Below are 22,232 nucleotides of genomic sequence, written 5' to 3' on the forward strand. Positions count from 1 at the left end.
GCACTTACTGCCAGCCATTAGGACTAGGACTGAATGGCAACAAACACCCAGGCTGCCAGCAAACCAGATAAGATCACATAAAAGCAATTTTTTTTCCTCTCTGCTTCGAGAACTGACATCTATTTTTAACAGGTACACTGCAAGTCCAGAACCTGGTATGACCCACAGAACCCAAGCCCAGCTCATGTCTGGGCAGTTAGTGAATCTTTCCTTCTGCTTATACTTAATCAGTTTCTAAGTGCCATTTTTCTTGTATCTTGCATGTGTTGAAACAGAGGAGGCAAGTTAAAAAACAAACAAACAAACAAACAAAACAACACAAAAAAACCCACAAAGCTATACAGCAAAGAAAAGACAGCATAAATATATGCCAGAAGGCAACAAAATCTTTGGTAACTCTCCTTTACAGATAAGGAACAAACATGTCAGATACATGCCTAAGGATTTCAAATTATAAAAAGCTATTGCACCACCACAAAAACCTAAGAAATATTTATTGCTGCTCCCAGAAAATCTCTCAACTATCTGAAGCCTCTAGATAAATAATGCAGATTTCACTTTATAGCGTGATGTTAATCAGTACCAGTGTATGCTGCCTCTCCTCAGTGTGAGCTATATATTTACTTAAAAGCCAATCTCTGAAGTTTTATATTTTCATTTTTTACCATTTCCCCTGCAAATTTAGATTAGCCCAGGTGTGTGGCTTTCATGCATTCCCTGTGTCTCTCTCATGTCCGTCAGGCAAAAGTGATAAGAACTGTGCAGCAGAATTACTGGAAAAAAACTTCCATCCCCCAATATACTTTTTGCCTAGCCAATGACTCTCCAATACTATTTTTCACTTTCTCTCTGCAACTGCAGACTGGTTCTCAGCATTCTACCACCTTAAAGCCTAAAACTTGGTCATGAAGAACCCTATTTTGGGCTTGCTGAATTATCTGGTGAAAGACTCAAACAAGCTGTATGGACCTAGAGAGCTTGGGACAGTGAGCGCACTGTTCTGAGACTGCAGGTGGAAGGACCTTTATTAATTCAGAAATGAGCTGCAGCCTAGTAATTGCTACACTCTGGGATCTGTGAATGGAATTTACGATCAAAAACCCAAGAAAATACCAGCTCTGCTCCCAAAAGCGGAAGTTATGCTGGGGCTCCTCAGCTATGGAGCAGGATTTCCAAGCTGTAAGTGCCATCTAGTGGCTGTCATAAACCGTCAGAGTAACCCCACATCATGGAAAGGTTACATTAAGGTTTACTTTAAGACTTCGGCAGTTGGAGTTATCCAATGTATCTGATTCCTGAAGGAATGCACTGAGTATATTAGCATCTAAATGAACTCACCTAAATCTGCTATGCAGCACTGTCCATTTTTCTTAACAAGGATATTTTTGCTCTTCAAGTCCCGGTGAGAAATGGCAGGCTTCCCCTGGGTTCCAAATATCTCTATGTGCAAATGTGCAAGACCACTAGCTATGGACAGTACTATACGCAGGCAGCTGACAGTGTCCAGGGTAGTGAGCTGCAGGTAGTCATACAGAGACCCCATTTCATGGTAGTGGGTAATTAGCCACAACTGGGTACTAGAGTTTCTGGAAGTCATATCGGATGCAATGAAACCTACAGAGAGGAAGAAAAAAGGAAAAACAACAAAATAAAATGTCAGAGCTCCTTCAAGACTCCTTCAAGAAAAGAATCAAGGTTACTAGGCCCCTCTTGCAATTTAAAACTGTTTATTTAAAACTTTTCCACAACTGCACTGAAAACGGACTGCAGGTATTACCATGATGAAAAAAGAGCCGATGTATTCTGGAACTCTAACTCAAGTCTGTTCACAAGAATGTTCTTTTTAAAGACTTGGGGGTAGGGAAGTTTCCAGTTAAACAAAAAGAGCACCAGGCTGTAGCACATCTGCTGCTGTCCACTCAACAGGAAAGAGCAATACCTCAAACAGGCAAGTCATAAGAAATGTAAGAAATTATTTCCATTTTTAAGGACAAGTGCAGGCTGCTGAGAAAAAGGTTAAATGCACATCATATCCCAATAAACAGACACCATATGCTGTGCCAGCTTCACATTCACAGCCAAGGTAAGCCTACTCAGCACTTTCAACAACTGACCTCAACATGTCACAAGCTTGCTGTCCCCGCATGGAACGTCACACCCTTCTGATCAAATACAGGTTGAAGAAAGCATATCCCACCAGAGCAACAACTTGCTCTCCAACAATCTCCAATTGCTTAAAAGGCTGCAGAGACATTGCTGCAGCCTAATAAATCAGACTCATAGGACTGCTCTAAACTGCTGTGGGCTCCGAACGTCCAATCACCTTAGCCTTTCACCAGCTCACGTGGGAGCCACAGGATATAAAAAGTGTCAAACGGCAAAGGACAGCCCCAGAAGATCAGCATAGCAAAAAAAAAAAACAAAGAAGAGCAATTATTCACTTCAAATACTAGACAGTTTAACTGATGTGCAACTGACTTCCATGGTAAAATAAGGCAGAGCACTTTAAGCACAGCAGCTGTAATTCACAATGATTTTCTACAAAGAAACATAAAAATTTCTCTATGTAACTCATGAACCTCAAAAGCGGCTTTCAAGAAAGTGCTGTCTTAAAACCGAGCCCAAAATTCAGGAGTAGCTCCGTTTCCGTTGCACAGTAAATTCAGCCTCAACAGGCCGAGGCTGAATTGACCTCCACAGCTTTAGCTGGGAAGCAACAAAAGTTTTGTTCCCAAGTTAGAGGAACAAATCATGTTTATTAAAAGCCCACATATGACATTTGTCAGAAAGAACGCCCACTACTTTCTCTCCTGATGTCAGATTACTTCAACAATGTGACACTTCTGTAATCTGTGATATTGTTTAATACTGCATCTACAAAATTCTATAAAACAGCTGACAAATCTGACAGTTATCAAGAAAGACTAAACACAGACAGAGGAACATGGGAAACGTGTAATGTAATTTCAGCCATGTTACTTTCTCTCTCTGGAAGTAAAGTTCAATAATTCACATTTCAAGAGGCCACCAAATTATTTCTGTAGTAACAAAGGAACTGCTTCAGGAAACATTAGACAAATGTCTAGGCAGGGTGAGCTAGAGAGCCAAGGAATATTCTCTGACAGGAAACAAGAATAAGTAGCCCAAGTAAAACTGATTGAAGACAGATAGATTGTGGGTGAGGTAATGTCAGCACTCAGAAAACATGCTGCTGCTTTTATTTGTAATGGTGGCACACCAGTGAAAGGTCATGCCTGCTAGGAATCAGAAGGTCTGCTTAGACTTCAGCCACGGCTCACAATACAAAAAAGCCAAAGCTTTTAGAACAGAGCACACAAGGTACAAGGGATGCAGAAGATTCAAAATCATTGAACTTCTGTATTCCAGGGAAATGAGATACATCATAAAGGGTCAATTCCAGTTGAAATCTGAACACCAAGGGACCCTGAGCAGAACAATTAAACAGAGGAAAGTAACAGATTCATACTGCAATTTATTCAGGCACAAGGAAAAGTATTCTAACATTTAAATCTCACTGTAAAGCCCTCTCCACTTTTTCTCCCTTCATTTCTTCCAGGTAAGGTGAAGTTAGAAGAACTCACAGATCACTACATCTTCTACACCTAAGACACTGTGCAAAACACTTTTGTCATTTGGCTGTCCTGCAGAGCAGCTGCAAGGGTGAATTCCTAGCATACAGGTCTGCAGCACCTCCATCCTTTACATGATACCTGGCAAAAGAGCAGCACTCTGCAAGCAAACTGCTCAGTTAACTCACCTTTACACCATGACACATGAATATGGTTGTTCTACTTACCTAAAATATTTTCATGCCGCAGCAATACAGTGTTGTACAATTCAGTTTCCCTGAACCAGGATTTTTCATCCCTAGAAGAGAAGATCTTCACAGCAACATTTTCTCCTTGCCACTGACCCCTCCAAACTTCTCCATAACGGCCCTTACCTGGTGGGGAAAATCACAGTAAAAGTTGTCAACTAACAATCTTCAAAATGTTAGGACAGGGTTAGCTAATAGAATGGAAATAACAGTTATGGCCCAAATATCACACTGATGTAGCTGGATCACCCCTGCATACCACTCTACAGCCAGGCTGTGCTCCACTGTCCCTTAATTTTTCCTGTTTGTTTCAATTGCAAGCTCTGAGTATGGACCTCTGCTCCTTTCATGCTGGAACAGTACCCACAGGGTTTGTACTGGACAGGTGTAATCATTCAGCTACCTGCAATGGAACTGCCTCTGCAGCTTAAGAAACTTAGGCAGCATACAAGGCCGATGTGAATAAAGATTTTAAAAGACAAAATACAAACAAACAAATCAAACTAAAAACCCCAACCACCACCCAAAAAACCTCCACAAAACAAAAAAAAGCCAAAACCCAAAAATGATAAAGGGATAAAAAAAACCAAAACCCCAAAACAAAACCACACACAAAACCAAAACACCCATAAACAAAACCCAAACAAGAAACCACAAGTGACACACACAAAAAACCCCCACCCACCTCTGTTTTGTGGAGGTCGGGACACACTGGCTTGCATGCCAGGCTTTTTACCCAAACAGCTTAGAAGAAATGTATGAAATTAGCAAGTACCCAACAGCAAAGTAATGTCCTGGACAAGGCACACCGGAAAAGTTCTGGTCACTGACATTTTCATCACAGCCAGAGCACACCAGTCTCAGGCTTTGTGCAACAAGTTGTGCTAGACTGGACAACAATAAGAACAGTAAGAGTTCTGCCCTTTCACTACTCTGCCATTCGGTGTTCTTCAGAGGCATGTAGTATGAATAAGCTGCAGGTACAATCAAGTGGGGAAAGATGCCCAACACTGATGTCTCAATGCCACCACCCAGAAGATACTTCCTGTGTAAGTGCTTTCATCTAGTCTGCTACACAGGCTCAAACACATGGTCTCTGGGAATAGTGCTAGCCTGGGTTAACTTGGGAGCAGGCACAATTCCAGGGATTCACACTGATTCACACGCATATACATGCACAAAAAGATGTCTCTATTGCAGGTGAAATCATCATGCATACCACGTTCCACAGTTTTTGATGAAAAGAAACTGCAGAGGATGTACATTTGGATTTAACGCAAGCGTGAACATTTTTACCTACTCAAAACTTACTATAAGCCAAAAGCAAAGAAACTGGTTAAGTGCAGGCCCAGTCCTACAGACTCACATTCATCTGTTTTAGCCAGGCTGGATTTAACACCCTGATGAATTAAAACTTCTAGTAACTTACAGGAAGGTGTTAACTCGTTCAAAGTTCAAATCACTGAAGCAGCAGCATAAAATATATTTATAAACAGGCTGGTTTTCTTACTAGGATCAATCATTATCAAACTTTCCTCACCTCTTAAGTTCCAGTACAGCACCTCATCTCAATGTCACTGCCCCAGTATAACTTTGACCCAAATGCTTCCTAAAATGACTATACTCAAATTTAACATTATTGAATTAATAATATATATATGCTGAAGAAAAATCTAATGAATCCTTAAAATTAACACTAAAAGTCCGGAAAAAAAAAGAAAGACTGAGAAGAGTTTTAGGGCAAAATTACCAGAAATATTTTCTCTTTAAGGAGCAAAAGAGAAGCAACAGTATATCCTTGCCTGCAAGGTGCCCCAAAGTAACACTACAGACCAAGGGAACTGTATGTTTCCATTCCAATTGCACAAAATCAGTTGTGGGATTTTTGTTTGGTTGGGTTTTGGGTGTTTGGTTTTGGGGGGGAGGTTAAGTGGTGGGGTGGTTGGTGGTGTTGATGTGGGTTTTTTTGTTTTAAAATTCCACGTCAGCTTGATGCTTCAACTCCAGATCTCTAATCAAGGTGATCCTTTTCTAACTCTAAATCTAACTGAACACTAGTTAATGAACACGTTTGTTTCACAGTTTGATAGTTTCAAACTTCAAATTGAGCCTGCTTTTTCATTTAGTTTACAAAGTACCCAAACAAGCCTAGTTTGTATTTCTTAAAATTGCTTTACTAAACAAAATTTAAATTTTTCAATTGTAAAGCACAGATGACATTTGAACCTTTCTTTTGCATAGATCTGAGATGAATTTTTTCACTTCACTTTCTAAAACCAAATATGTTCCGTCAGCTGAAGCCTGAAGTTCTGTATATTATATAAGCAACTGAGGAAAAACAGTTGATCAGGAAGGAGATAAAGTCTTCTCTTTGCATTGTTGCCAAGACCGGGCAATAAATGCAAACAAGAACTGTACTTACCTACACACTCTACGAGTGTGATCTGGCGAGCCACTGTTCTTTGCACCAAGAAAGGAAGTCCAGAACCACTTCCAGATGTGCAGGAATGATCCAACAAATCCTGTTCAAAAGGAAAAGCAGAAGATTACAACCTATGAGAAACTGTAGCTCCCCCCACACACACCCCATTTAAATACACAAAAGTACACCACAGGACAGGTTAAGTTGAAGCCCATTGGTATCTCAATGGCTCTGGCATGCCATTTGGTCAATCAAGAGTCAAGACATCCTGTTTTCATCATCATACAGATGGACAGAAAATGCTCTTCACAAGATCTTAACCACTTCAGAGAACATCCCATGCCTAGATGAGGCTGGTAAGGGAATGGTAACTTCAGCATCATCACTTCCTCTTGGAAGTTTTATAAACAGCACAACAAATCAAGGACCAGAAAACAAATCAAGCATTCTCAGATTTCATATTCTGTCTCTATCTTATATTTGGCATTGCAGTATCATTTCATTTGCTAAATAATTCTGTTAAATAAATTACAATAAAATTACTGTCTGTGAACCTGGAAGCTCACTCACAACCAATCAGCTATCCTCTGTGGTGAAATTCTTCCCTGTTCCAGCATTTTGCTCTCGCACTTTGCTTATGCTCTCCCAGGCCTGTACGTCACCTATTTCAAATAGCTTAGTAGCAACATTTTATTGCAAGACAGAAAACTACAGGAAAAATCTGAGCCACCTCAAAAATAAACAAACTTGTTTTCTCTGACTTGTATGTCCAAAACCTTCATCCCTATACAGTTAGCAGGAAGAAAAACCACAGCTGCATTTGAACATTCCCTCAGACTTTTTCCATTCTTCCAGCCACCTGCAGTTTCCTCCTACAAAAGAAGACTAGGAGGACACAGCAACATAAATGTGTTTTCACTAATTAGAGCTAAGGTCATGTTCCAGCCCCACCAAACTGTGGTATAGAACACTCTAAAGATCTATTTTACAAATCCTTATGAATAAACATGTATTAGAAAGAGATATTCAGAACTGAACTTTAATTACTATAAACAGACTCTTGAAACAGCCACTGCTGCAAGTTTTTAACTCAAACAGTAAGACAAAGCCAAGATATTCCTGCAATACAACTTGCTTTTTCAGCACCTTTTTAATCCAGATTGTGTGGCCTGCACACAATCTGCGCTCAGCGGGCCATTTTCTCTGAAGCAATACAGGGAGGAGAGCCAGTTTTGCTGAAAAAAAACTATATATGGGTGTCTTTCGGGTCTGTATAAGCCAAGCCAAGAGGTGACAGCCTGCAGCTCCCATCACTGTCCATTTTCAAACCATTTTCAGTTATAAATAACTGTACCAAACTTGAATAGCTTAGGCCAAAACTTCCCATGACTTACCTACCACGCTTTTTTGTTTTCTTTTCCTGAGGGACTGTGCATCTAGCACAATTCAGCCACCAGAGGGGAGGAGGCTTATGACAAATTATTTGGGCGTTGTCTTTTAAAGAAGTTCCGATTTGTAGCAGAGACTTGAGATTTATCAGAGAACCCCCTGGGTGCCAGACATGCTTGTGGCCATTTCTCTCAGGGATCTCAGTCTTCAGGCACTTCAGAGGCTTGTGGTTTAAAATGTCTGTTGATAGGCATGTGAGTCTGTTCCCCCATGGATGCTGCATGGAGCTCTCCATGGAGTCAGGGCACAATTCCTCCCCATGCCAAGGCTGAAGGAGAACTTGTAGTTGGGGAGTAACAGTTTTCTATCATCTCAATTTTCTGTGAAATGCATGTGAAATGACTGTAATCAAAGCATGCAGCTTTCTTCCCCTCTCTGGGGGTGTAGCTTCTGTAGCTACCGCTTTTTGCCATACTGCAGAGGACCCTGTGTCTGCAACTCTTAACCTGGCAGATTGCCTCCGTAACAGTGAAGTTAGGGAAGGAAACTTACAATAAACTGAGCATTGTCTTTTAAAGAAGGCTGAGGTTTGGGCAGTAAACCAGCAGTTTGCCAGTGGTTTCCACTGTCAAAAGCAGAGTGGGGCACACAGTAGCAAGGCAGCAAGGACTGCTGCAGCAGCTTTCCTCCTGCTCTGCTACAGCCAAAGCTCCCCTTTGTAGGGCTGTATAGTTGTGTAAAACCATGCTCAGATTCAAAAGGGGGGTGTGGAAACGGGTGCTGAGGCAGTGGGGTGGCCTGAGTTTCTGTACTAGCTCACCCACTGTTTCAGCCCTTCCAGAAGAGATTGGTGTTGGGGTGCTGTCCTGCCCCACTTGCTGGAGTATGCTTCATGGGGGTTCAGTGGAATGGCACAGCAGCAAACCAAGCCTCCAGCCCTAGTGACCTTGATGTGCCATTAGGAACTGAGAGAAAACGTCTCCAGATTAACGGACTCACGTGCCTATCAACAGACATTTTAAACCACAAGCCTCTGAAGTGCCTGAAGACTGAGATCCCCGAGAGAAACGGCCACAAGCATGTCTGGCACCCAGGGGGTTCTCTGATAAATCTCAAGTCTCTGCTACAAATCAGAACTTCTTTAAAAGACAACACCCAAATAATTTGTCATAAGCCTCCTCCCCTCTGGTGGCTGAATTGTGCTAGATGCACAGTCCCTCAGGAAAAGAAAACAAAAAAGCGTGGTAGGTAAGTCATGGGCAGTTTTGGCCTAAGCTATTCAAGTTTGGTACAGTTATTTATAACTGAAAATGGTTTGAAAACTGACAAGGCGATAGGAGATACACCTGTATCACCTACATTAAATGTCATTGATACTCCACAAGATTTGCGGTAACAAGTCTTCCTTGAAAGTTTTTATCTGTTTATGGTATGTTTAGTGCAAGGAAACCAGATTTCAAACTGTAAGCTTATTAAAAAAAAAAAACAAAAAACAAACAAACAAAAAAAAAACCCCAAACTGAGATTCTAATTGAATGTTAAGATCCTCTTAGCCTTTTAAAGTACTAATACCCAGCTGCTTTCATAGCTGGGACTTACACACTACTTTCAAAGCATTAACTACCATCTTACTGGAGGGTTTTTCTGTTTTACAAAGGAAAACGGGATAAAAAAATGCATAAGCATAATCAGCTTCCTAGTATTTCCAGCAAACTGTACAACTGGGCTTTAACCAGATGAAATCTTTCTTCTAACAATTTTTTAATGAGTGCTCAAGAAAACGATAATCTAAGAAGGCCAGGAGACTGCTACTTTGCTTTTTAATACAAACTGAAAGCTAATTTTCCTTCCTGCTTGTATGAGAGGCAAAAAAAAAAAGCAACAAACCACTCCACCATAAACTTATCTGCAATGACTGTAAAAACAAGATTTAAAGAGGCCACAGCCCTTTCCATTCCCCCTTAGGAAGCCTGGTGATCTAAGCATTTGCTACACCATGGAGACTAATCCTAAATGTAAACCTATCTAACGTGTAACAAACCCAGCAATTTAAACCACACAATGGAAAAGAAAAATCGGGAATTTAAAGACTACTTACTGTTTAGATTAACTTTTAGAAACAAGAAACTATCTTTTTTTTTTCTCTCTCTCACATCACCAGCACTCAAGAGCTACACCAGAGGCATACTGATCATAAAGCTAAGAGCATCTTACACAAACCAGCAGACCAAGCCTTTACAGTTAGCAACTTCTCCACTTTCTTTTTAAAAGAAATTTTGATTTATTCTTCTCAGGTTTTATCACTGTTTACAAGTGACATTAAATGACTGGATGTGCAAAATGTTCACAAATGGAATGGAAATGGTCTTGCACTGATAAGAGATAAGAGCTGGAAGCCAGTGCTTAAAGACAGATAAACAATTGCACACATGCCTAATTCATGGTGAACACATCAAAACTGGCTGGTTTTGAACAGTAACACAGAACCAGGCCTTCTGGGTTAACTGAAGAAACCCAAAGGCATTGAAAAAAAGATTAACAAGTATAGTTTATAGATGCTCAAGCTGAAGCAATCTAGCAGGGCAGCAATAGACAGCTGCTGCAGTTTGTACCACAGCTGATCCTGCAGTCCCATGAAGCAGCTGGACACATTAAGCTCAGAGGAAGGCAATTTCCCTTGCTCTATCTTACTAAGGAAGCAACCATTTAGAAGCCAAAACTCTTACCAGAATTGCCACCCTGAAGTCCCTCTAGATCAGTATCTTGTCTCTGACTATACCCAAATCCCATGCCTTTCATTAGCGTATTACCAGTGGAGCAAATTGGAGTACTAGACATAGGAATATTAGATAAATGGAACTATATAAGGGCATTAGGGTATTACACTATTGGGATACTAAAGGTGGAGTGAATTAGAAGCAAATATAGAAATACTTTCACATACAAGATACTTTCATCTAAAGCTCTACCAGTCTCCAAGCACACTGAGCTCAGGAACTTCCTTAGCTGGACTTTTTTTAATGTGTTTAGCATAGTCTTTTCATCCTGTTGCTCTTCGAATATATACAAATCTATAGCACCTAGAAAAATCATCAGGCAAGGAATCCCACTGGCTGAATTACCTCTGTGTTAAGCACCACCTTCCTTATATTTATCCCTGCTCTTGCACACTAATTTTGATGCCTTCCCGTTACCATATTGAAGAAGGCAAACAAGCTGATTCCTATCCATCCTCTCCTATCCCTTGCCACACTGTGCATCTTCATCATACCCCATACCTCCTTAAGATAACCAAGCTCTTCTTCCTGACTGAAGAACTGGTTTACTTGTTCCCTACACAGGCTGTTTCAAAAATGCGTATTGGGGAATCCAGATCACCGTACGTCTGATTACTCAGTTTTAACTTATTCCTCCTTAAAAAAGGAATCTTCCCTGCCTCAGCAGTATCCCTTACCAGCCATCTCAAACCCTGAAAACTTACTTGTCAGGACATACTGTCTTGTGAATGAAAGGCTTTTCCATGTGACCCCTGCAGCACTTATTCACAGCAGTATTTTACAGAAGCATCACTGCCTCAAAACAAAAAGATGCAAGAAAGTTTCCAAGCTGCCTAAAATACTTCATTTTCTTGAGCAGTCCCATGGGTCTTTCTTTTAATAAATTCCCATAGTTGGGCCTGCAAAGTAGTTGTCAACTTTCAGGCAATGAGGTGCAACCATTTTCTGGAATACTTTTTGGACATAGTCAAAATTGCTTCCCTAGTTGATGGTAACCAACACTTTCTTCTAAGGAAGATACTGAAGGCAATTCTACACTTAAAGAAATATCTGTTTCAGTTTCTTCCTCCTATGGAGAAAAACACAGTCCAAAACACAGAAAGAAAATACCCAGATGATTTATTTAGTAACATAAAAATATTTGGGGTTTGGACCATTTTTCTTTAGCCATTTAGACATTGCTTCTACAAACAGTTTGACTACAGTTTATAGCAATTCTGCAAGTCAAAGGAGCTCTACTTGCAAAAGCTATCTTTGAATAAATTTCATTTAAACTATGCCTTCACGAGCACAGGAATGTCACCACAGAAGTCCTGGTCCTAAGTGACATCCCTGGCAGCAAAAGGTCCTGTTATTGACATAGGTGTATCTGGAGGGTAACTAGAGGGGAGTTGAGAAGTGAAGAAAGCTCACATGAATTTTCACCATGCACACAGGTTACTTACTGCTAATGTGCTGTCTCCAACGTTTGATGCAATGAGTCCCTCAATTGTGCCATATTCTGCATCCCTAGAATTGAGCCTCTCCATATGGTTTTTCTGTATTCTCCGGAAGACCAGCACAGCTACTGCCGAAAAAACTATCAACACTATCACAGGAGCCAGTATAACGATGATTAGTGTTTCCATGCTGTAACCTGCAGCTTCACCTTGAAAAGTTTGCCCTTGGAAAGAGAGAGAAGGGGAAAAGGGCAGTAGGTGAGGGTAAGTGAGGAAAAAAAAAATACATATTTCCAGAGAAAGTCTTTAAAAGCAGTAGCACTGACACCAACATTTAACTTGGTAGCCATCTAGTCTGAAAGAGAGGCCATGAAGCAGCCAGGGCTACAAGTGTGCACTTACAGAGACTACTACCACGACTTCCTGACTGCAGAGCAGTCAGAACAACCCAGATGCTTCAGAACACTCACAGGCAGTAACTCAACCCTGACTGCACACTCTAACCGCTGTCATTCATCCAGCCATACAGATCATGCAACATGTGGACATCAGACATGTGCCAGTGGACCCCAGGGTGGGGAACAAAGTTGAAAGGGCCTTACTGCATTGATTAAAGCCTGCCTTTGGCTAGTGCTGAAACTATCTTGCTCACATCACACAAAGGCAAAACTTCTTTCTCAAAATTCACTATTAGTAAGCCTCTCACCTTTAGAAGAAGGCAACTGTGCAGTGATATTCATGTTGCACAGGTATCCTTGGCAGCACTCCACAGCTTGGTCAGGAGATGGTGGTGTTTTGCACGTCATTTTCCCTTGTTCATAGACTTGGAAGCAGCCTTTCTGGTAAACCTTAGCACCATCATTAATGCTCAGGGAAGCAAAACATTGCTGCCCTTGGCATCGATCTCCATTCCCACAGGACATGCCTTCACACACACATTCATAGGGTTCATCTGTAAAAGGGAAGAGTTGAGGAAAACACACTATTGTATTCTTAATAGCTTCGGTTACATAGAGATAATGAAATCATTAGACAATAAACCCCTCTGTTTAAGGGAAGAAATATTACTTGCAGCTAAGCGTTGAAGAACCACCAAGTAGGAGCTAACAACACTGATTTAGCCATTGCAGCAGGGTAAAGATAAGAGCTTGCACCAAATACTAGTGCTATCTGCCCACTCCAAGCACTCAAATTCTAGAGTGTAGTGACATTTTACATGAACTTTCTCACATATGCTACTGCAGGTATGCAACATGAGAGGGTTATCTACACGGGGATGCTCAGCAGAAGAGAAATCCCTAACAAACAATACAAATTTAAAACAGATATGCTAAACCACATTAACTATTTCCACTAAAAACATTCCCAAGCACTTTGGCAATTACCTTAATCAAATTAAGGCCATTTAGATTTGCAGTGGACATACCTACACAGGATTTAGTGGGTCTAAATACCCTGCTTGAAAAATAAATCTGGCCCTACTTTCCCAGGAAGGCAAGCCTTTGGGGAGTATCTTGCAAGTCTGAGTAACCATAGAGATAAAAAGGCAAGCAGCAGCACATACTAGCAGCAGGTACACCATCTCCCTTCCAATGCCAGAAGCTTCAGCTAAGTAAAAGGATAAACTTTTAACAGAATGTACAGGGTAGGATAGTAAATTTTTAAGTATCCTCGGCAAAGTGCTAGCCGAGATGGCTAGCTGGAAGAAACCAGCTTTCCCTGTGCCACTTTCAGGAACGGCACCTGCCTTTAAACATGCAGCACTAGATCACTCCAGTTCCTGCAGGAGAAGGAACCACCCTCAGCAAGCTAATGGAGAATGCTGGGAGCTCTTCAGTTTCCTCGAAAATGCAGGTACCTGCAGTGGTAAGCAGCCACACGCACTCACACAGAAGGCTAAGGCAATGAAAAAGTCCTGTCACACACACACACATCCTGTGGGACACACACACTTATGGCAACTTAACTTATATTTACATTCTTCTTTTCCATTCTAACACACAAGAAAAATTTCCAGCCACACAAACAGTGGATGCTCTTAAAACGGGAACTAAGCATATCACATGTTGGACTTTTTCAAGCCTATCATTAGAGTTTGCCCACTGGGAATATAAGTCAGCTTGTTTCCTGCTTTGTTTTCTTCCCCTTCTTCCACAATGAACAAAAACACAAATATAAATTTTCATTTTTAAACTACTAACAAAAACAAAATTGGGGAAAGGATCCTGAAACCAAACAGTGTCACACTGATTTCAAGTACTGGAATGCACTGCACCAGTAACTTCACTAATTTTGTGGAACTTAAAGGAAAAAATATGCCAAACATTTCTATAATAAAATATGTTCCTTCTCCTCCCACAACAGCAGCAATAAAATACAACCGGTATTGTAACACACAAGCCCTTAATCTTGGTCCATCTGGCTGCAACTGCCACCGGCATTCAACGTCAAGACCCTATTTCCTCCCAAGGCACGGTCACAACTGCCTGAGAGCACAAAGAACTGTGCCTTCAGAAAGGACAGCCTTCCCCAGGATTTTGGTACCTCCCAGTGAGTGGGACATTCTTACTGTCACTGACAAAACACTGGCCTGTGGGACAGACCTAAAGAAGTTCACATTCTGGAGTAACACAATTTCAGCTATTAACTGACAGCAGAACAAGCTGCTATATGAAGGACAACTAAGCTACCACTGGAGATCCACACCAAGTCCACAAGGAAAATTAATCCATTTTGCAGCCTGATCCAGCCTAAATCTTCCCTCTTGACCCAAAGTCCCTTTCAGGTTGAGCAAACCTCACACAAGCCAGAGGAACAGTTTCTAGCAGAAACACCTCCCCTCATGTGCCACCTCTTGGAGGAGCTCAGCAATCTCCAAACAGACCAGAAAGCAACTGAACAGCCACAAGGCAGTTGATCAGTCCACACACAGCAAACTCGATACCCCTTACAAGCAATGAACTAAGGCACTGCAACTCCAAACACATTACCTGTGTTTTGGAAAGCCTGTCCTAGACTGAAGTCAGGGCAAGCGATCTAACATGATACAATGGCTCTGGATCTACTTAATAGACCAAGAAGACACAGCAACACTGACTATATATGTTAACTGCTGCAGATCCCAATGTTTCCAAGGGGCAATACAGATCAATTAGATGTAGAAATGACAGATTTCTGGTAAAGAACTCCTGGATTGGAAACAGAGATTCCCATAGATGACTGTTACTACTTCTTATGCCCAAACTGCTCCTTTCTTTATTTAGTTGTTTTTCCAACTCAACAGTATATTACCGTGAACTGGCCAGCCCTTCCCTTATTAACGCTCCTACAGTGCCACACTCCGCTTATTCAGCAAGACTTTATGAACAGCAAGGTTTATTCAGGCTGCAGAACCAGCCAAAGCCCTGACCATATCCCTCCTGCTCCTGTCTCCGTGGGCCATCAGTTGAGACAGAGCAGAGGTCAGACACCTGAGAGCAGACAGACGGGGCAATGCTTCAGTGAACACATACAAGCTGAACACTGTACTGCATCAACAAAGCACTCTCCCGTGCACAAACCCAGCTGTGAAGGGCTGGATATTTGCACCATATTTCCCCAAAGTGAAGCCAGCTGCACTTGCAGAGCATAGCTTTGTTGGCATAAGGCAAATCCACAGCAAAGGCAGAGCTGGACTGGGTGATGATACTTCTCCATGGCTCTTACGAGCAAGCAAATCTGCAGGACAGACAAGACCAGCAAATGCCACAGGCCAGTTACAGTCAAGAAGTTACGGCTGAAACACAACTCCTCCAACACACAGGCTCAGAGGCAAGTACCTGCTCAATAACAGTTCCAGGACTGGAAGGCTGGCTGGGTAGCTACATACACAGCAGCTAGAAAACACAGGCAGGAAGCCAAGCTTAAGAATACTTCCATTACCTAAACACGTTTGCTGCATGTATTTTTTTTCATAATACAGAAACTCATTGCTGCACTTGTGGCATATATACCTTGTGCACAAACACAAAAAATCTGACTTACCACACAAAGATAGATATTTGCATCAATGTTCATAATAATGAACTAACAAACCAGTTACTGACAAGTGTCAACATTGAGTCTCCTGGTTTGGTTTTTTTTTTTTTTGCTTATTCACTTTGTAAAAGTCAACAGCTATGAGCACTGACTCTTCATTACCTAGGTTATTTCAACAGAACAAGAACCAAGACACTCCACACAGCCCCAGCCAGAACCCATAGGGCACGAGAATACTGGTTAGTGATGGAAACCTACAGGTGCAAAGAAACACAGTTACTTCTGTGTGAAGTTTGTCACCCAACCAGTTACCAATCTGTAAACTTTGTTAACTGTTTGGGAAAATACCAAACTTCTCTCCAAGAAGCAATGATACACTACATATATTTCTGATCAACATGCCTGAATTTTGAGGTGATCTTTTCACATTCAGAAGAGTGATTAGTCAGGGGACACAAATTAAGAAGAAACGTCATCTGAACACACAGAAAATAAAAAATCTTTTTAAATAAATTGCCTAGAGAGCTTGTGCATTCTCCACCTTATGTGGACGTGCAGAACCTGACTGGACCTGGTCCTGGGTAACCAGCTGCAGCTGGCACTCTCTGACCAGCAGGGTTGGACTAAATGATCTCAAGGGGTCCCTTCCAACCTCAACAGTTATGCGATTTTCCATTGAACAACTATCACAATAGGCACTCAGCCTCATTTTCTTATTTGCATTACAGCAACACAGTTTACCTCTGACTTTGAAAAAGGCCTATGTTAACTGTGTGACAGTGCATTAATTTTGTGTGTCAGCAAACACTGCAGTAGTTTTTAAAAGCATAAAAATATTAAGAATACATATCACTAGAGTCTTGATTTTCTTACTGAAGACACAGTCTCTAATTACAAGACAAGTACCTTTTAAAGTAGGGCTTTAACAGTATCACACCACTGCACCACTACCACATACCTTCCCTTTCAAAATTTCACATAATCATAAAATAACTCAAGTTGGAAGGGACCCATAAGGATCATCAAGTCCAACTTCCCGCTCTTCACAGTACTAAACTTTACCTCGCAGATAAAGATTAGCATACCCTACTACATAGATACAATACACACTTAGCTCATGCCTGCAAGTGTTCAGAAGGATAACCTACACAGCACCACAAGACCTCTTACTGTGTGGCTGAAAAAAAAGCCAGGTGGCCAAGGATGAACAGAGGTAAATGACCCTTAAACAAACCAGCCTTTTGCTCACCAAGACATGACTTTATTCTTCTTTATGAAAGAGTGAGGCAAAGCAAAAAGGAGCAACACCTTCAGTCACTAACTAGTGGGCAGAGAAGCTCCATCCAGTTGCCCTCCTCCAGGCCAGCCCACAGCTGTGCAGCAGGAAGGCGCCGTGCCTCCCTGGTCACATAGTGAACATGCACAGACACTGCAGTCATCAGCTAACCTCGGGCACACACAGCCAGTCCCAGTCCTCAGAACCACTGTGAGCCAGCTTCCCAGCCTGAGACCTCTCAGAGTTGTACTATGGCTGTTGCCCCCTAGCAGGCTTGCTGCTAGGCTTTGAGTGGGATCATACTTCCCAAATGGAAAATCCTGAAATCAAACCAGAAAGCTACAGTTCACCAGGAAGCCTTATTTCAGAGAGCTGCTGAAATCTCTAGTGGAATGAAAGGGACTTCATGCTCAAAGGCCAAAATATGTCAAAGCAGCAATATTAACTCCCTTTTTCAATAACTAGGATTGGGGGAAGAGATGGGATTTGCTAGGGCTTCATATCACAATGAACTGAAGATGAAGGAAAGCAGACCTGAAAAAATTACAGTACCTTCAGGGTCCATTTAACTGTAACTCAGTTCTTTTCTGGTGGATAGCTTCCCTTTATGATTCTTAGCCGTTTCAGAGAAACGGCAAGTAAGAAGCTTGTAGAGATGCCCGCTCAATTCAGAGTTTTATTTTCTCTATGTGTAAAGTAACAAGCATTACACAACAGCCATAATAATCACAGAATCATTTACGTTTGAAAATGGTTCTTAACATCGAGTCCCCCTTGCACTGCCAAATCCACCACTAAACCATTTTCATGTCATGTCCCTAAATCATGTCACATCTACACATCTTTTAAATACCTGCAGGGATGGCAACTCCACCACTTCTCTGGGCAGCCTATAATAATTGATTTTATATAGGATTTACTAATCTAACAAATGCCTTTGAGGTTTCCAGCATTAAGAAACAGCTGTTTAGCCTTATTACTGTTTTTCATCTTACAAAAACCCCTAAAACCAGGAAAAGCACAAGTGCTCTGGCCACTGACCATCAGTTATAAAGCTACAAGGTTGGGCAGATGGTGCCCACCTCTGCAGAGGGACACCCTCCTGAAGCCCAGCTGCTGGTGACAGAGTGAGGCTGCTCCCAAAGCCAGCTTTCCACCAGCCACACAGCAGCTTCTGGACTTCCAGTAGCTCCCAAACACTTCCTGGCTGTGGTGTGACACGAGACCCTTCTCAAACTGCTTACTCCTCATACCCAAGAGTGAGGCTGCGTTTGGCAGGGAAGCCAAGCTGCAAGAGGAGAGCATGGTCCAGATGCCTTCCCCCAGTCACTGGAGAAGGCAGCAGCATCTCCTGCACCATGCTCCTGACATGGCCATCGGGATTAGGAAACTCCATTGTGCACAGTTACCAGTAAGTGACAAACCCCATGCCTAAGCACAGGCATTGCATTATTTAGAAAGTGCTCTGCCTTAGAGCTTAGTTTCTTGGGAAATGAAAAGCCTTTTTCCCCACTTTACAGGGCTAATAAAGAAATAATACAGAAGCAAGCACTGCAGTAAACCTTTAGAACAAAAGGATTTTCTGGACACTCAAGTAGGGAAGTAATAAGTTTCTGCACTTGGAATTCTATACACTGTTTGGGTTTTTTGGTTGGGCTGTGGGTTGTTTATTTTAAAAATGGATCATGTTTAATCCCATCCTCTGAAGCCTAGCAGCAACACAGCACTAGTCAAATCTGCCTCTGAATGTTACCCAAAGCTATGCCCAGACATTTTTCACTCATCAAAAATGCACAAAAACACACAAAACCCCAAACCTAACACCCTCCCAAAAAAACCCAAACCCACAAATAACTTAACTGGTCCAAATCACAGTGAAAGTAAATGGACTGATCTGTTATGAAATACATGAGGGGGATCAGAAGGTTTTGTAACTTCTTGTTGTTTTGTGCAAAGGGAAGACAAATCAGTGCTCTGCCCCAAAACATTAGCTTTCGAAAGTATTCAGAAAAAGCACATGGGAAAGCACACTGGTCAGGGTGCACCAGCCCCACCGCCATGGCCTGCTCACAGGCAGCAGAGCATCAACTTCCATTCCCTCAAAGGATCTCCACAGGCATGCTCTCCCTTGATAGACAACCCTCTCCACAGGTTTGCACCTCTGGGCTTACCACATTTGCCCTAACACAGGCTGCTGGAACATAAGCACCAACCAGCACTTAGACACTCCCACCTGGTGAGGAAACCAAACCCTAGATGAAGAGATGTAAATAAAAGTTTGCTGAGGGGTCCATTAAGTATTTCTGCCCCCCCCAAATGCTCAACCACCAGCTCGGAATTAGGAAACTATTTCCAAAAGGAAACAACAGCACTACTACTATCAAACCCAAAAAGGGGGAAGAGCAGTATTGTTTACATGCATTAGACAAGTAACTGCTCACAGAAAAAGAAAACTCATCCTAGGAAGTATGGGGGGAGAAGAAGGGAGGGAATAAAGCAAGAAAAACAAAGCAAGATTGTTTTGTCTCTTCTACAAAGTCTTTCACAGGAGCTGTATCACTGTGAGAGAGAAACACAGGCCCAAATACATAAATCTACAGGAAGTGCTACTCGATAAGCATGGCAGCTCACATCACGAACAGGAAACTGTACACCTCCAGTTGGCACAGGCAGACAGGCAGCAAGAAGACATCTGTGCATCTCCACCCACATGCTCCACCCCTCCACGCAAACTCCATCCAAAGCCTGTTCCAGCTCCACATCTGGCCCAGCTCTACCCTTCCTCGCAGCTCAGCGAGGAATGATCCTGTACCTCCAGTCTTAGCTCACAGTCCCAGGAAAACAAAACCTTGGCATGGATTTAATTACTCTTTTCTTGCTGATCACTTACTGGCATGTTTTCAAGAGAAAGATAACACTGAAGCCCTAGAATCTACTTTCCTATTCTTAAGCTGAGTCAGGTCAAATCACTATGGTATGAACACCTGCAAGGTACCTTTAGTATGGTTGGATAGGTTGACAATACTGCCCTGTGTGCTGCACTGCATGGGCAGCACAAGTATCTGATTCCACACATTGAACAAGAGAAATTAACCAGAACTTCAGACATTAACAGGCACCTTTTCCCCATGTTTCTCTTCCCCATCTACTGCTCTTCAAGTTAAGGATGTAAAGACATGTGATTTAAGATTTTTAATATATAAGCAACTCTGAAAGCCAAAACAAATGTTTGAGAAGCAGATAGCTGCACTTCAAGAGTTGATAAGGTACACTGTGATAACTGCTACCAAACTTTATTTCAAGATACTGCTGTCTCAATAATATTAACAGTTTAACGTATTCTGACAAACGCTAATCCAATGTTCCTCCCTCTTTAAATTTTGTTTCCTATTCATAGACATGACTGAAGTCAACCACTAGACCTCCATGCATTTTTAATCTTGTCCTTCCACCATCCATTGTAATATTTAAAGTACTCTGCCTTTTATCATTTGCACCAACATTTGAAGATAAATGCATTTCAGCAGAGTAGTTCTGATAGGTATTTCACAAGGTAAATAAGAATAGATATGCCGTAACAAACACTAGATACACCTCAAGTCATGTAAATTTTAAAACTAAGAAAAGCAAGTTACTTGCAAAAAATCTTTATTCAGCATTTTTAAGAAGGCCACCTGCAAAGTAGCAATTATGCGTCTTTCAGGAGGTCATCTCCTAGAACATCCAAACCACCTTCAAATGAACCATTCCTGCCTCTCCATGGCAGTGGAAATACCCTTTCCTCATTTTGCAGAGGCAAATCTTAACACATTGTCATAAAACCTTGATGTGCACATAAGTGTGCAAACAGTTAACGAAGTAGCTGTTTTCCATATCCAGAAACCTTACTAGAGCAATCACAGAGAAGTTATCGAACACCCCACTAAATATGTCAAATAGCATTCCCACAGAAAAAAAAAAAAAAAGAAAATCACTTTATGATAATGCAACACAACTGCACCTCAGCCCATGGGCTAGACAGATCTACTTGTTACGTAGCTGAATAATCTGGTGTTCAAGTAAGGCTTTCCAAACCCCACCCACCCCCAGCCCAGGACAGACCTAAGCCAATTGCACATGCTGTAATTTTTATACAGAAACAGGCAAAAAATGTCCTTTCAATGTAAAAGCAGATCTCTTGTACCTGAGAGGAGCCCGCCCATGCAGTCAGCTAACAAGGCAAGTGGGGTGCCATGAAGCCATGTCCAGCAGCTCCAGCAGCTGAGCCAGTGCTCAAACCCAGCTCTTCCACAGTACCACGACACACATCACTCACCCTGCCAGCTTGGAGAGGGAAAGGCCATCATGATCAGCACAGGAAGAATCATCACTCCATCTACCATTGTAGTGCTGCAGAAAGAGAAGAGACATGAGAGTTGTGTACACTTGCACTGCTGTCTTAAAACATAACCACCCCAAAAATCAGTGTTTAGCTATGCCTTTTGTCAGTTTATACAAAATTATACAAAATGCAGAGCAACCAAGGTTGACTGGTCTCTTTTTTGCTGTCTTGTTTCCCAATATCCTTCATTTAAAATGTTCATAAATTTACTGCAATTTCTTTTATTTTTATGGGTTTTTTTTGGTCACAGAAACATCACATGCAACTACACTGCATATCTGGAAGCATGCTACTATGAAAACAAGAACCCTCTCAGTCCCAAACAGGTATGTAAAATAGAAGAGACATTCTTTCAACAAGGTATTAAAAAGCCAAATTATTGTTATCTGAAAAAGTCTGTAAAACTGCATGTTATTTGGACATTGAGGGGAAAAACAGAAAATATCTCAGGGAACTCAGAACAACTTTAATCAGCAGAACCAATTGCTAGATGGCAAGATCAAGATGTATTTAAGGAAGACACCACTCTCAGAAGAGTAATTTCCCAGATTAAGCTGCTTTTCCAAGGATTTTCCTTTCAGCAGCCCAGCTTCATGTTCCTGCTGTTGAAGACAGGTAACTACATCTTGCATGAAAACACGCAGTTTCCAGCACATATGCAGAAGAAGAACATGCTGCCTTTAAAACAGTAAA

At 41.7% G+C, this 22,232-nt stretch overlaps 1 protein-coding gene across 2 annotated transcripts in view; it reads right to left on the minus strand.

The window, feature by feature from the left end:
- ACVR1 (activin A receptor type 1) overlaps positions 1 to 22,232 on the minus strand; it is a 63,511-nt gene that overhangs the window by 7,981 nt on the left and 33,298 nt on the right. For both annotated transcript variants that reach the window (XM_057415555.1, XM_057415553.1), the window contains exons 2-7: positions 21,474 to 21,547; positions 12,572 to 12,817; positions 11,872 to 12,089; positions 6,261 to 6,360; positions 3,818 to 3,964; positions 1,339 to 1,614 (exon numbers count right to left, since the gene is read on the minus strand). In XM_057415555.1, the coding sequence (XP_057271538.1) occupies positions 1,339 to 1,614; positions 3,818 to 3,964; positions 6,261 to 6,360; positions 11,872 to 12,089; positions 12,572 to 12,817; positions 21,474 to 21,540 (1,054 nt within the window). In that variant the 5' untranslated portion in view covers positions 21,541 to 21,547. The remainder of the gene's footprint in view (positions 1 to 1,338; positions 1,615 to 3,817; positions 3,965 to 6,260; positions 6,361 to 11,871; positions 12,090 to 12,571; positions 12,818 to 21,473; positions 21,548 to 22,232) is intronic.

This window comes from Pezoporus wallicus, unplaced genomic scaffold, assembly GCF_028554395.1.
Source record: "Pezoporus wallicus isolate ANWC-B61680 ecotype Strahan unplaced genomic scaffold, APGP_CSIRO_Pwel_v1 contig_736, whole genome shotgun sequence".
Classification (NCBI taxonomy): domain Eukaryota; kingdom Metazoa; phylum Chordata; class Aves; order Psittaciformes; family Psittacidae; genus Pezoporus; species Pezoporus wallicus.